Below are 16,080 nucleotides of genomic sequence, written 5' to 3'. Positions count from 1 at the left end.
ACCTACCATTTGAATGTCGGCTCGTAATGCTAAATGAACCCGATGGCCAGTCTGTTTACTGAAAATAGCTAGTGGATGCCACTTCTGCGTTGGATGGTCTGAATTCTGGCGTGGGAATAATATTTCCCATGGTGAGAAACTTAGCTTCACCCTCGTCGATGTGGGGATTTTCCACGTAAAAAGTTACAAGTCAGGGACCGGTTGCCCACCACGCGGTGATCTCGAAAGTGAGTCTCTTGTGAAAATTAATCGGTTACTACCTCCGTCCCTCAAATATTGTCCCACTTTGACCCGGCACGGGTTTTAAGAAATGTAATGAAAAGTGAGTTGAAAAAGTTAGTGGAATGTGGGTCCTACTTTTATATACTAGTTTTATAACAAAATGTGAGTAGGAATGAGTTAGTGGAATATGAGGCCCACTACCAAAATGGTAAAAGTGAAATGAGACAAATTTTGTGGTACGGACGAAAATGGAAAAATGGGGCAAACTTTCAGGGACGGAGGTAGTATTTGTTTTCAGTTTAAAAACATAGCCTTATATAGTGCCCTTACTCATATTTGTATATTAGCGTTAACTGAGGAGAAGGAGGACGAAGAGATCTACACCCCCGACATTGATTCGTCGGACGATTATGCCCCATCCGACGTAGAATCGGAGTCGGCAGACGACAGTGACTACGACGATGATAGGGGTGCGCTTGATGACGATGAGTATCCCACATGGACTTGAAGCTGACCAAGTCAAATATCTAGTGAACCATAGAAATTCCGAATGACTTTTGGCAACTCCACGTCCGTGCCGCTCCTCAGCAGAATGTCGTGCATTTTCTGGTTGACGGGCAAACATGGCGGCTCTTTCTCAAACATAGCTCGGGCAAGATCTGGATCAAGCATGGTTGGCGTCACTTCAAAGATGCTAACGCTTTGTTCCCGGGTGTTCGTTGCCATTTTAAGCTCGTCGATGCTCAAGACATCCAGTTCTATGTATGGTTTGATCGGCCTTAAGGATCTTGTGTGTTTTTATTGTGATGCGGCCATGTTCTTAGTTTTTAAGGTTTGTTATGTTTGTGTCCAATGTGGTGTGTGAATTTTCCCTTATGTAGTAATGCCACCACTTGTGTATTGTAGTTGCTTGTATCCACTGTCATGTTATCAATATTAAGTTAATGGCATTATGTGAAAGTTTGCAAAGTCTCATACGTTTGATGGCAAGCACGGTCCGCTGGGGGGCATAAGAAGACAATCAAAAGTATTTTATAAGATTAACAAAATGAATATCAAGACACCAGATGTTTATATGCATTAGAATCACAAATTCTAGAGTAATAATATTAATAAACCAAAATACAAAATGTGTCCATGCATCCCCATATTAAACGCCAAAAAAAATAGTTGTCATACTACATACTGATGCAACCGCACTAATTAGTTACATGGATTAATGTTTAAACCATGGTAGATAACAAAATACCAAAAAAGACACAGACTCAACCAATTTCAAATCATTCCATCGGTCTCTAGAAGGTTGAGCACAAATGCCGGTCGTGCCCATTCATCCAATCCCTTAAACAGATCCATAAGCTCAGGCTCATTGACTAACTTTTTTGCGGCATAAAATTGTTGTTTGATGGTCAGCCCGGGCATGCCTTTCAGCTGATTGAAGACCTCGGTTCTCTTCGTGCTAAGATCAAACTCATAACCAATTCGGGTTGAGATGTCCTTCAGCCGCTCATTGGTGTCTTCACGGATGCGATTCATCAAAGCAAGGACATTGTCCATCTTGTCCTCAGCCTTCCTCTTCTTCGGTACTTTGTTTTGCACCCTCGGAGTTACTCTCACAGGTGCGGTGCCGAAGTGCTCTCATCTACCATCTCTGGTAGAACACCGCTAGGAAAAACTTCATCACGGAAGAGTTCCTCTAAAATAATTGGAGAAGACTTAGCTGAACTTTCACCTACAGCAACATTAGAACCATATATCTTTTGCACCGCCTCCCTAGTGTCCATGCCCTTAACCCCCTCCGCACGGTCCTTGCCGAAAATCTCCTTCCAGTCACTCAACATAGGCCACGACTTATTTCTCATATACTTGGCATTGCTATCTTTCTGCCACACACATTAAACCAAATACACAAATTACAAATTTTACAACCAAATGAAGCATGCATATGGTAATAGTGCTTATGATAATCTGGTTACGTGAGCATGACTGTTAAAATTTAGAACATAATATGCTTAAGGACTGTAAAATCGTCATGGGAACCCCTCTTGTCCCATTTTTAAAGTTTAAGTGATGTTTTTTAAAAAAAGTTGTGTTCATTCTTTCTAACTAGAATGCTTTACACTTCGAAGGGACTTGCAATTATTACTTCCCTAAAGGCCTAAACTTGATTGTATGTTCGTTCTCTCACTGTCTAGCACCATTATATTCTTAAAATTCTCTGTTTTTTATAACTGAATTTAGTATACATAACTGCATAGTTAATTGTGTTGCATAACATCAACAAATCAATTTGAAAATAATAACAAAATCTAGGCAATTATCCATGAAGCATATAAACTATGTTATTGGTTGCACCAGAAGCATGGGAAAATATATCAACACATATACCCAAACAACTAATTAAACTTGCAAATACCCAAACAATATTACCGGCACAACTTGTGCCCATTGTTCATCATCGATATCTATCTTGTACTCACCATCCGCATTGAAACTAACTCGACTACGGTCAAGTATCTGCATTAGCGAATAGTAATTCTTTTTCCAAGAAGTGATTTTCGACTTTATGTGAGGATGAACAACAATATCAGTTTTTGGAAATTCACGTTTCAGTGCCTCCAGTGCACGGGTTAGATAACCTGAACGGAAACCATTATCCGACTTCCATCTGGTTGCAACCAACTCCTTCATAGCTGACATAAGGATCGCCTCCTCGCGTTCTGTCCAACAACGTCTAGCGACAGCTGCTATTACCCTTTTGTTGGTAACCATATCCGAGCTACCTGCAAAGAGAATGCAGTTATCTATCACTGCTATATGTACTACGAAGAGTAAGGGCGCTTAAATGAAGGCATTACCCTCTGGTAATGGACTGTCGTCGGTGTTATTACCGCTCTGGTGTTGAGAGGCCATTACAGCAAATGATAGTGATGATAATAGCCTAGTATGACTGGCAGCACAAAAATTAATTAACAAACAAATTACTCAGTCAAATTCTATGGATGCAGATTGACTCAAATAAGCTAAAACAAAAGACTAAACATAAGGTTGGCCACAAAGCAAAGATGAAATGATTGAAATAAACCAATTGCCCAAATTGAAACCATGAATGAGCTTCGACGTGTTCACCGACATCAAAGTATAAAAACGAATACATACAGGCATTCTTATGCAATTGAATTGATGACCAGTTGTATAAATTTCATGAAACATGAATACATATGAAACCATTGGATAACAACATCAGAAATAATCTCCAACTAGCTCGGCGAGTACATGTCGGTGGCTGGATACCCTCATCTACGAAATACATACAACCTGAGATTACCGAGTGGATTGAACTTCAGAGGAGCTGCACCAGTCAGTCGTCCATCGTTGCCACTATATTTGAGGAGATATGAAATTGGTGGTCGGGAACTAGGGTTTGACGGCAAATTTTAGTTCAGCGCCAAATTAGGGGGAATGAGGACAATCTGGGAATTTTGAAAAATCAACAAGGATAAAACCGTGAATGCATGTGTGTATCTCAAGTTTGGCTATCTCATACTTACAAACGTGGGATATGTTTCTGTACAAACAAACATATGGATGTGATTACTAACTCCAACCCTAAACATGATATTGGAGGTTATAATATTGTAACCTATGTTAGGCCATCATGGAAAACAAACGAACCCATGTGCTATCGACACTTGCTTTTTTTGTGTGTGTGTTATTGGATATGATTTTTATGATGTTGAATCCTCTAGATTTTAGTGTCGGCCAGACCAGACCAATATTGAGTAGTGGCTAGAAAGCAAAGCCGCACGGTTTTCCTTTTACTCCATGTTAACTTATTAATGGGCCATCCAATTAACACTGATGGGCTATTAAATTGTGGGCCTTTGAAATAAAATGTGAGCATGTTATTTTATTTTAGCGTCAGGTATTTTAATCTAACGAATTCGACTCTTTAAAATTTAGTTACCATATTTAAAATTTTTTAAAAAATGTACTTACAATAAAATAAATAATGTATTACATCCTCGTAGTCTCTGTTATTAGAAAATATCTAACATGACGAAAGGATATTAAAATTCAAAAATACATCAAAATTCTTTTTTCTCATTCTGTAAAGAGAATCACATTTGATGCATTTTCACATAAAAGTTCTCTTATTTTCACTACTGTACCATTTATGATCTCTATCTCTATTTTTAGACTGAGGCAATATTTCTTTCTATAATATTCACAATTATAATTATGTCCTGAAATTATCACCCCAACTTTGAAAATCTTTCAAATTTAGATAAATTGTTAGTGCTCGATTATGATATTAAGTTATTAACTCTCAAATTTTATAACAATCCAACTCACCCTCTTATTTCTGAATAATATATCATCAAAATGTTTATCAGCCACAAAAATTTTATCAATCCTTCCAAAATCGATAAAGTTGGACATACCAAGAAAATATATCACTAATGCCTTTTGGTACCAATTTTATCATTTTGAAAAAGTATTACTACTATAAATATGTATGATCAGCTTTTTGGTACCAATCGAAATAGTACCTCATTAAAGCAACGTTTAAGACGCTCCAATAAAAATGTAAACATTATAGATTGTTGAATATAGGATCTTTTGTTTTTATATTTTTGTTAAGTTCTTTATTTACTTGCTATAAGTGTAGTTATTTTGTTTTAAGACGCTCCAATAAAAATGTAAACATTATAGATTGTTGAATATAGGATCTTTTGTTTTTATATTTTTGTTAAGTTCTTTATTTACTTGCTATAAGTGTAGTTATTTTGTTTTAAGACGCTCCAATAAAAATGTAAACATTATAGATTGTTGAATATAGGATCTTTTGTTTTTATATTTTTGTTAAGTTCTTTATTTACTTGCTATAAGTGTAGTTATTTTGTTTTTATGCTATTGTTATGCAATCTCAATATATTTAATCTTATTTTTGAGGTTTATGTAATTCATAATAGTATGCAATTAACTTTAATTATGGGTTTAAGTATTTTTTTATTTATATAAGTTTAACTGTTTAAGGAGTATGTGATTTGTGTATTTTTCAATTTACAATTTCAATTATGTAGGGTCGGCCCTTAGTCCTTTTTTCTGAAAGACTGAAACTGCATCTTTGGAAAATGCAAATTCAAATGACCATTTAAATCATTTACTATAAACTATCCAGGATATATTGGATATAATTTTATAAGTACAAGCTAGCAAGGATTAATAATCAAATCCATCCGACATTAATGATTTTATCAATTTTATTCTAAAGGTTGAAATTAATAAATTTTATCTCATCTTTTAAGAATTACTATATGACTATATCAATTTCATTCCAATTTTTCCAGCTGACACTCATATCCAAAACTTTAATTTTTATCCTTCTAGAACTAAACCAAACCAAACCAAATTAATAAATTTACACTCGTATAACTTATTTTGTTTGACAAAAAATAATAAGTAATCTTTCAACACAGTCACGTCACAATTTCAATATTATAGTGAAATTCCAATAAATAAAAATTTATATAAGTTGAAAAGATTGACATATAAACATGTAATTTGAAAAAAAAATTAAGATAAATCTTACTCTCTCCGTCCCCAAAGAGTATGAACTATTTCATTTTTCGTCCGTCCATAAAAAGTATGAACTTTCTAATTTTAAAAAATTCAAACAACATACTACCCCTACACATCATTTTATTTACAATTTATACCATTAACACTTATACCATTATAATAATGTGGACTCCACTCTCCACTAACATTATTTCTATTACTCTTTTTCTATCTCTCTTACTTTTTCCCTTATTTATTAAAACTTGTGCCGAACCCAAGGTTCATACTCTTTGGGGATAGAGGAAATATATAATTATTGAAGGTCAGAGAAAAATTGATAAATTTGATAAAACCACTAAAAGAATGATAGATCCACCAATTAACCCAACAAGCAATAACTATATAGGTACTAGTGAATATTTTCTACTATATACACTTAAACTTATGTAAAACTTATTTAATGCCTTGTACAATCTTCCCAATCTAACGGTATAATATACTGTAATTTATTTCAAAATTTGACAAAGTCTTGGAACTTTTTAGTCCCTAAACTTATTTTTTATTTCATTAAATAAATTTAGTAATCAATGAATTTGAATAAATATGTATAAATAGAATGAGTAAAACTCAATATTTTTTTCAGATGGCAGAATATAAAAATATGAAAGAAAAAAAGTTAACCAAGTATAAATAAACTACTCCTATTTCTTTCGAGAAGAGGTAATTTGAAAAATCTCAACGTTATACGTTGTTTAAAATTTGATTCTACTAATTGTGATTAGTGCATTCATTACTAATTAGCAAATCAGAAAATGCAGCATTAAGTAATTAAGTTTAATTAGCAAATATAGCAAAGTAATTAAGTTTAAATTTGAATTTTAAATCTTATGACTTTCCCTACAAACGGCCAATAACAATGCTTCTCTTTGAAAAATCTTTCTTTTAACATATATACTACTATAAATTATTTGAAATAATACAATCCAAACTCTATGTCTTATTATTCACCTCAATGTAGCCGTTATTCATACACATCTGTACTAATTAAATAAATTCGTCCACCAGTATTTTTTAAAACTCCAGTCACACTTATTAAAACTAAACTACAGTACCATAAGAAAACAAAATTCCCAAAAACCTCTCTAAAATTGGCAGCATTCAATTTGAACATAAAAATTAATATTTCATTCAACTTTGAAGATTCCAAAATCCAACGAATAAATAAGCAACATGCACTAGTCAACCTAAAAAACAGAAAAAATAATGCCAATGATTTCAAAATCGAAATTTCGAAAAGAAAAACATTTCTATATTGATCCCACAAATTCAAATAATTACTTTGCAAAATCTATACCATATCACTCTTTCACAGTTACACTATTCACTCATCACGTTGACATTTCATAACTTGCCACAGTTATTAGTAATAACAATCAAACTCTTGAATTATAGCATATCTCTAACTATTCATAGTTTCATCATTTAATTTTTAATGTATCTTATATCAGATTAATCTTGAATTTCACATATATTTTTCAGATTAATCTTCAATATTACATATATTTTTTAAAATTATGATATTTCAAAATTATAATAAATGATCAAAAGTTTGAAAATTACAAAAGAAAAAGAAGAATTAATAAAAAAATTCAATTTGCGGCAGGGCCGATCTACCACGCTCGCGTATCATGCACACATAAACTTAGTTTGTCAATTCAGCATGGTGGCGCGGATGTGCGGTGCTGGATGAGTGGCGTCTTGCATCGTTATCACGACGTAGACTGCAACGCCCATCTAAAAAAAATATCACATTGTATTTTTTTAAAACCTTGTCAACGACATATTCAAACCCGATAAATTTTAAAAGCAATAATTGTCGTATTACATTTTTGTTCCTAATCCTCATGATAAGGGACTATAAATGACTTGAACTTGCTGCAAAAAGAGCACAAATTAATACAAACAACATTCCCAATACACAACATCCCCAAATTCGAATTCAAATTAAACACACCCTTCTCCTAAACCCACATCCCCGTGACCTCACAGCCCAATCAAACCCCGCCACATCAGCTCCTTCACTCACCGCCCAGCCATCCAACTTCCCATGCAAATTCGAAAACACAGCTCCCAGTGGGCCCCACTATCATCCGCTCCTAACGAATACCCGAACCTGATCCGACGGCCCAGATCGATCCGCAATTCAAAATCGGAGCCCCTTTTGCCCGCTCAAAATCAGCCATTTATTTATTAACACTGCGTCTCAATTTCTCTCCCTCTGCAATTAAAGAAAGCCCTGATTTTGGGGTGAATTCAATCTTCCTCGTTTTTTTTTCTTAAACTTTGCCATTGCTTTCTGCAATCAATGGCGTGTTCCGCGGGAGTGAGGAGGTCGACGACTTCGTCTCTGGCGAAGCGCCACGCTTCTGCTTTTGCTTCCGATAATATTGGCAAGCCGTCTTCGTCCGCCGCCGCGAAGAAGCGACCGGCGCTTTCCAACGTCACTAATCAGAGGCGTGGATCCGGTTCCTTCAGTTCCGGCCGGGTTTCCAACCCAGAATCGGCCAAAATTGTACGTGTCAACTTCTCCGTTCGTTTATTTTCACGTCGGAATGTGGTTGTTTTTGTTTGATTTTCTAAAGGTTTTGTTGAATTAGGGGATTTTGAATGTGATTTCTACTTTCTGTATTCGATTCGAGAAGAATTAATTTCAAATTTGGAGTTTGTTTTGGGCGTTTTACTTTTTCTCTGTTAAAGGTGTCTGGAGCAGGGTTTAAACAACGACACAGTACTCCTTTTTGAATCACACAACTGAAAATTTACTGTTCTTGAATTCCTTTTTCGTTGCTGCTGCCAATTTATTTAAAAAGAAAATGAATGTTTTATCATTTCTTGAACAAGGCTTCTTCTGGTTCAATTTTTCAGAAAGTCCATTTCAAAATTTTCTGCTTTGAGATTTCTTGGGACTAATTCAATTGAATCTTGACTAATGTAGGTGCCATGTACCAAGAAAAATGTGAGCATAAAGAAAGGATCTTCGGTTTCCTCAAATGGAAGCTCCTATGGAGTTTTTCAGCCTGCGGCAATCAATTCTGTGAAACAGAACACGGTTGCTACGGGTAGATCTTCGTCTTTAGTCAAGAGGGATGTAGCCATTCCGAAGGCTGTTCCCGATACTGTCTCATACAGCATGAATTTGTCTTTGGACAAATCAGACTCATTCTCTATTTCAATGGATGAATCCATGTCCACTTGCGATTCTTTGAGAAGCCCTGATGTCGAGTATGTGGATAATAATGATCTAGCTGCAATGGATTCTATTGAGAGAAAGGCTTCAAACATGCTTTGCATCTCAGAACCCATGGATATAGCAGGTGTGTGCTTGTCTGTGAATTTGCTTGATCATGGATTGCTACCTGTGTTTTGATGAAGCAATTTTAAAGTATTCCGATATCTTTGCAGAGGTTATATGCAAGCGAGATGTGGTGACAGCAATGGAAGCCATTGACAAGATTGTCGACATTGATGATAATCTAGAAGACCCACAGCTCTGTGCAACCATTGCTTGTGATATATACAAGCACTTGAGAGCATCTGAGGTATTGATTCGAGATTGCTCTGTTTTAGGTAGTTTGAGTTTGTTAATCAATGGCAGGTTACTTATCCAATTTAATTTGTTAGGCAAAGAAAAGGCCTTCTGCTAGCTTCATGGAGAGAGTGCAAAAGGATATCAATGCCAGCATGCGAGCAATTCTCATCGATTGGCTTATTGAGGTTCATTTTCATTTCCTACCATGTCAATTAAGTTTGTTGATCATGTTTGTATAAGTATTCATTTCTTGGAAAAATGCTTGCAACCACACAGGTAGCTGAGGAATACAGACTTGTTCCTGACACATTGTACCTGACTGTGAACTATATTGATCGTTATCTCTCCGGATATGTAATGGACAGACAAAGATTGCAGCTGCTTGGTGTAGCTTGCATGATGATTGCATCGTAAGCCCTCTTCGCCTCTTACCATTTCCCTTATCAAGATATTTGTGCACTTATAAATTGACAAGTTCTGATTATGTATATGATTGTGTGATTGTGCAGGAAGTATGAAGAGATTTGTGCACCTCAGGTGGAGGAGTTCTGCTATATAACAGATAACACATATGTTAAGGAAGAGGTGCTGCAAATGGAATCTACAGTTTTGAATTTCTTGAAATTTGAAATGACCGCGCCAACGGTTAAATGTTTCTTGAGGTAATCACATTGTAATACATATCCTATGATGATTATAATGCCTTGAGAGTGAAATACTAACATTTGGCATTTGTTTAATGTATCTATAGGAGGTTTGTTCGAGTTGCACAAGAGGTGACCGAGGCCCCTGCAATGCAATTGGAGTGCATGGCCAATTATGCCGCAGAGCTTTCTCTATTAGAGTACAGTATGTTGAGCTTTGCCCCATCTTTGATAGCAGCTTCATCGATTTTCTTGGCCAGATATATTCTCCTCCCTACTAAGAGGCCTTGGGTATGTTGATTTTTGAGAAATGCAGATGTTTTTTAGGCATATATGTCGTGCCCTCCTAATCCGTGTTGATATGAATGCAGAATGCTACCTTGAGGCATTACACCCTCTACCAACCCTTTGAGTTACGCGACTGTGTGCTGGCGCTACACGGGTTTTGCTGCAACAGTAACAATTCAAGCCTGCCTGCAATTAGGGAGAAGTATAGCCAGCATAAGGTGAGCAAGTTTTTGAAGTAATGGATATTTGATGATTATGTCAAATGATAGATAATATTAACAATTGTTGTTTTTGTGTAACAGTACAAAATTGTGGCTAAGAAATGCTGCCCTCCATCAATACCAACAGAGTACTTCCATAATGTAAGCAGCAGCTAAGGTAGTCTCTGTTGCAACTTGCAACACCTACAATGCTCATTGCTGTAACTCAGTTTTAGCCTTGTAACATTTAATGTATAGATGAGATATCTTGAGATTTCTCAATGTTGTTATGATCTCTTTTTGATGTTGGTTTTTTTTTAAATACAAAATTGAGCTCACGCAAAATTACATGTAAAACGACTATGGCATTATTATTTATCCCCTTATTTTAATGGCTGGGGATAAAAAAAAATCACTTAAATATTAGTCCACAACTTCCTAGTCCAACCAGTTGTATCTTCTACTTCTCCAACCAGTTAATAGGAAAAACGACATTGGGGTCTTGGCGGATACAATCAAAAGCGAGGGAGAGAAGGGGAAGCCCACTAAAGAAGGTGATGAGAAATCATTGATCAGGAAACAAGAAATAATGGAAAAAGCCTCACAGTGTCATCATCTTGTGTTTGACTGACAACGGGTCGAGGGAGACGACTGCAGCTGGAATTTGGACGAAGTTAGAGTCCCTGTACATGACTCACTGTACACAATTTATTTTCTCTTCCTCTTTTTCATTTTTTATTTTATTCTTCATTTACTTAACTCACTTAATAAAATATTAATTTATATTATAAATTAGTAAAATAAAAGTGTTAGTGGAAACTTGTTAAATTATTGTTAGTGGAAAATTGAGATCCACCTTATTAGAGAAAAAACTAACTATTAATTGATAGAAACTAATTTTGATAAACGATCCAAAACAAAACTATATTCCGCGGAAGAAAGTAGTACTTCATAAAAATATTAAAGTATAAAAGAGAGAAAAGTAGAGCAAATAAAAAGTTGACCATATTACCCAAAGTAGAAAATGACTACTTTTTGGAAGAGTGACTAAAATTAAAAACTATGGCTACGTTCGATTTGATAAACAGGATGGTAAAAATACAATATGAGATAAAGTTAAAAATATGAATTGTCTTATTAGATTAGTTATAGGGATTAAGGCGATGAGATGATTAACCATGAGATACAATATAACTTTGTCAATATGGAAATGGGCAAAGATACATTGTAACAAGTCGAGTTTTTAAGAAAAAAAAAACAGCCAAATAAGCGATGAGATTAAACATGGTAATTGAAATCCTCATCTTCAGCTCCTCTTGATTTTCCTTGCAAGTTGGGGAGATTGTCTGTTTTGAGGGATTGTTTATGTGTGTGTGAGAGTTGGGATGATGAGTCCGAATCTAATTATGAGATTAAAATCTGGTTGTTGAAGGAATATGGTGATGAGAAATCATGGACAAAAGAGTTCAGCATCCACAGAATCTACAAGGGTGATTTTTCTAGTTATTTACCTTATCTTCGCCCCTTCAAAGTTTTCGAAGATGGTTCCATCCTGTTAGAATGGGAATATGGAGCAACATTATACTGCATTAAAACTAATAGTATTGAAGAAGTTTATCAGTTAAAATCCGGTATTCGCAGTTTTTGCATTACATCGCCAAGCTTTCTTCCTCTCAAGACTTTTGCAATGGAGAACGTAAGCTCGTTTTGATTAGTGAGTATTGAGCTCCGGTGATGAAGTTCATAAATTTTTAGAAAAACCAACTGTGTTATATCATGTAATGTTATTTATGGACCCTTTTTGTCATGACTATATCAGCATTTTGATTTCTGATTTCCCCTTATGCTAAGAATGTTGATTTTATATGTTTATTACAATTATGATTCTTGATGATTTGTAGATTTCTGATGATAGATTTCCTAGTGTCTATGGAGTGAAGATGAATCGTATGTGAAATTATACTGTAGTAAAATTCTAGCCCTTGTATATATTGGTGTACATCATGTGTAGCAAATCGAACTAAGGGAAAAAAATATCTGAAATTTCAATATACTATACTACTATAAAAAGGGTAATAGGAATGCGAGGAATGCGAAAACCCATCCCACATCAGAAGTCTGAGGGAATAAGTTGGAAGGTGTATATAATTCCGGTCCAACCCCAATCAGTTTTTATGCCCTTTTCCCAGATTTGTTACTCTCTGAAACAAATTTCAATGCATAAATCTTCAATATATAATGCTTTCCTCTTTATAATTGTACAATGTGTGTTACTACTATACATGTAGAAGCAATACAAAGATTCCAAAATACTCATCAACTAGTGTTACTCCAATTAGCAACCCTTGACCCCTCACTTGCACTTGTGCTATAACTGAACGAGCTAAACTGCATCTGCACACATTGTTGCGCGAGAGGCAACGGGCGATCAGGCAGACGAGGGATGTCAATGTCGCCTTCAAGCATCCTCAGCGCGTCCTCAATGGTCGGCCTAAGCGCGACCATGACATGCGCGCAGAGGATCCCAACGCGCACGAATCTCTCCATCACTCCTTTCGGCCCTTCCCTCCTTATGCCCCCGTGGAAAACTTCCTCGACCTTCCCGGCCTTGACCAGCTCCCACGCCCAATCCGTGATCAAGATTCTCTCGCTCTTCGAGGCATCAAGCACCCTCCGCCCACTCATGACCTCGAGAATCAGTATCCCAAAACTGTACACATCGCTCTTCTCTGTCAGCTGCCCGTACAGAGCATACTCTGGTGCTAGGTAGCCGTGGGTCCCGGCCACCCTCGTGGTGAGATGGGATTGGCCTTCTAGGTTTTGTTTTGCCAACCCGAAATCGGCCACCCTGGCCTTCATGTCCGTGTCGAGGAGGATGTTGGTTGCCTTTATGTCGCGGTGGTAGATCGTCGGCTTGATCCCATAGTGGAGGTACGCGAGCCCTTTCGCTATGTCGAGGATTATGTTCTTGCGCTGAGGCCACGAGAGGAGACTATCATTGTTGTTGTTGTTGTCGATGAATATGTGATCGTTTAAGCTGCCGTTTGGCATGTAATCATAGACTAGGAATCTTCTCTTTCCGTGGAATCTGTCGCTCGCGACACAGAATCCACGGAGAGGTAGAAGATTCCTGTGCCGGATCTTGCTAATGATCAGAGCCTCGTTTATGAAATCGTCATCGCTCTCTTCTGTTTCGAAAATCTGTTTCACTGCGACCTCTGTTTTGTTGTCTGGCAGAGTTCCTCTGTAGACAGCTCCGAATCCGCCTTGTCCGATTAGATTCCTCTTTGCGAATTTATCGGTCGCTTGCTCCAGGTCACGGAGCTCGAAAAACTTAGCTCCGACGTTGGGGAGGACTATAGATTTCACAGATGCTACGTAGCTCTGGTGAACAACATCTTGTTTCTTTTTCCGGTCCCACTTTCTGTAAATGAAAAAGAGAATCACAAGCCCAGAGATTCCCACTAGGCCCCCACAGAACCCGAAGATGAATCTTCTGGTTCTGTGGTTTGCTGGTCCAGATCTGCCAGTGCTGGACACAGGCAGTCCGAAAATGCAGGCGGCGGATCTGATATCAACAGGTCCGAAGCCATTGACGACGCCGGCCGCGTAGAGTACTGTGAAGTAGAAGCATTTGGTGGAGTTGGGATGGGAAGAGACGAGGTGGGAGGTGAGTTTGAGGCCGGCGTCGAGGCACATGCTGCAGAGGGTGAGGCCGGTGAGGTCGCCGTTGCATGCGGACTCGAGGGGGACGAGGGCGGCCTCGTCCGCCTCGAGATCCCAGTCTTGCAGGGTGGTGATTCCGGCACAGGCGGTGGAGGAGTTGGTGATGGCGAACTCAGCGGTGTCGTTGAAGCAGAGTGGGAGTAGTGATCTGGTGAGGGACATGGAGGAGATTTTGCGCTCGAATTGAGCGATGCAGGAGGAGGAGGCCGTGGCGGTGGGGAGGTAGAATTGGGAGGTTTGGTTGAGGTGTTGGGCGAGGCCGACGCCGAAGAGGCTGCGGAGAGTCTGGCAGCAGCTTGTTTGGATCGGGTCGCGGCAGAGCGAGGCGTCCCAAGGGAGGGTTTCGACGTAGTCGAAGTTGATAGGGCATGATGATGCATCATGTGCTGATACTGCGTTGAAATTGAAGATGGAGAAGGAGAAGATGAAGAAGAAGAAAAAGAAGAAAATGTTCATTGTGTTCTGTTTTTGCATTTTGCATGTTTGTTTAATACTTTAATTGGTAGGATTAGTGTTTAAGATCAGAGTTGGGTGGCGGTAGAAAAGTTCATTTTTGGGTAAAGGAGTTTAAATTTGAAGTCAAAGGCGTGCGTATTGGTTGGTCAACGGTCAAAACCGACACACTTCACGTTTATAATGTTCTGCAATTTTAAATAAGTTTTGATGCTTAAGCATCCAACAATTCAAAGATGGAGTGGATTTGGTGCGATAAGTTTGGTTGATTTGTAAGATTAAAGTGGACTTTGAAATTTAGAATTAAGAAATTACTCATACAATGAATATTTTTAGCCTATCATTTGGAAAATAATTGCACAATGAGAGTTTTAGGTAACACTCACAACTTGAAATTATAGTGAATGAAAATGTTTAGTCTATTAAAAATGATTCAATTAGCTTGACACTTACAAAAATAAGAAAATGACTCAATTAATAAGGAATGAATAGAATAACGATAGTTAAACCTAACACTTTTGAGGACTGATTGATTGCAGTGTATAAGCTTGCACTTGGTCTCTTATTTTCATCTCGATGACCATGTCACTCATGAATTGGTGTCACAACTTGAGATTCTTGTTGTAAATCAATGTTTTAGGGTATTATTCACGATTTAAAATTATTGAAACTGAATTGAATATTTTTTGTTGTAAAGTAATGTTTTAGGCTATTATCACGATTCAAAATTATTGGTTGTGAACTGAATGTTTTTAGCATATCATTCACAAATCGCTAATACTTTGTGAATAAGATTTTTCTAGCTATCATTCCCAACTCAAACATTATGGAATGTGAATGAATAATTTTAGATTATTAGGCCCATCAAATTCTATTATCTCAAACACTAGATCACAATAATCATGGTTTCAATAATACTCCGCACGCCCATGATTAATTGACTCACTTTGAATCAATACATACTTTGAGAAATTTTGTGATTTTGTGAATGTTGAGATCAATATTGTTAATGTTGAGATCTAAATGAAGGGAGTTGGAATGTGGAGACGGATTACACGCCATCTTATTATCCGTCGATGGGGTCAAATGACAATCACTTTCATTTGTTGGGGGTCAATGCAAAATAGTAAGAAGTCTCCGACATGGAACCATTACCTTCAGTGGCAGAGCCAGAATTTTGTAGTGGGGGTCCAAGAAGAAGAAATTTTTTAGCTCTACCACTGTTAATAGTTGCATGAATCTCTCGATGGTTTTGTCATCAAAATTAGTCGTAGGAAGAGACTTTTATATTTTGTCTTGAAGATCTTAAAAATAACGAATTGTTTTTAGATATGTACTAATACTCAAGAACTAAATGCATATCGAGCAAATTTAATCCAATCAAGATTAATTG

At 37.0% G+C, this 16,080-nt stretch overlaps 2 protein-coding genes across 4 annotated transcripts; one reads left to right on the top strand and one right to left on the bottom strand.

Annotated features, from left to right (window-relative positions):
- The first annotated feature begins 8,004 nt into the window (after window positions 1-8,004).
- Window positions 8,005-11,297, top strand: LOC121781803 (cyclin-A1-4-like). Of its 3 annotated transcripts, none has more exons than XM_042179498.1 (10): window positions 8,005-8,359; window positions 8,783-9,161; window positions 9,250-9,386; window positions 9,469-9,561; window positions 9,653-9,786; window positions 9,886-10,038; window positions 10,128-10,311; window positions 10,392-10,526; window positions 10,611-10,670; window positions 10,985-11,297. In XM_042179498.1, exons 1-10 carry the CDS (start codon window positions 8,153-8,155, stop codon window positions 11,078-11,080), a joined length of 1,578 nt encoding a protein of 525 aa, XP_042035432.1. In that variant the 5' UTR covers window positions 8,005-8,152; the 3' UTR covers window positions 11,081-11,297. The 3 variants fall into 3 exon arrangements, with proteins under 3 accessions (XP_042035432.1, XP_042035435.1, XP_042035433.1); XM_042179501.1 differs by having other exon boundaries at window positions 8,026-8,359; window positions 10,611-10,686; XM_042179499.1 differs by lacking the exon at window positions 10,985-11,297 and having other exon boundaries at window positions 8,027-8,359; window positions 10,611-10,856.
- Window positions 11,298-12,789: 1,492 nt separating this feature from the next.
- LOC121781804 (probable receptor-like protein kinase At1g11050) lies at window positions 12,790-14,690 on the bottom strand. The gene has a single exon (XM_042179502.1). The coding sequence runs from the start codon at window positions 14,688-14,690 to the stop codon at window positions 12,825-12,827; it is 1,866 nt and encodes a 621-aa protein (XP_042035436.1). The 3' UTR covers window positions 12,790-12,824.
- Between the last annotated feature and the right edge of the window lie 1,390 nt (window positions 14,691-16,080).

This window comes from Salvia splendens, chromosome 20 (genome assembly GCF_004379255.2).
Source record: "Salvia splendens isolate huo1 chromosome 20, SspV2, whole genome shotgun sequence".
Taxonomy (NCBI): Eukaryota; Viridiplantae; Streptophyta; class Magnoliopsida; order Lamiales; family Lamiaceae; genus Salvia; species Salvia splendens.
The sequence above is the reverse complement of the archived record's forward strand: the minus strand, read 5'-3'. Positions and strand labels throughout refer to the sequence as shown.

Coding starts and splice junctions, on each gene's coding strand:
- LOC121781803 (XM_042179498.1), top strand. CDS start 8,153: ATGGCGTGTTCCGCGGGAGTGAGGAGGTCGACGACTTCGTCTCTGGCG. Junction 9,162..9,249: donor AGAACCCATGGATATAGCAG/GTGTGTGCTTGT, acceptor ATATCTTTGCAG/AGGTTATATGCAAGCGAGAT. Junction 9,562..9,652: donor TCATCGATTGGCTTATTGAG/GTTCATTTTCAT, acceptor GCAACCACACAG/GTAGCTGAGGAATACAGACT.
- LOC121781804 (XM_042179502.1), bottom strand. CDS start 14,690: ATGAACATTTTCTTCTTTTTCTTCTTCTTCATCTTCTCCTTCTCCATC.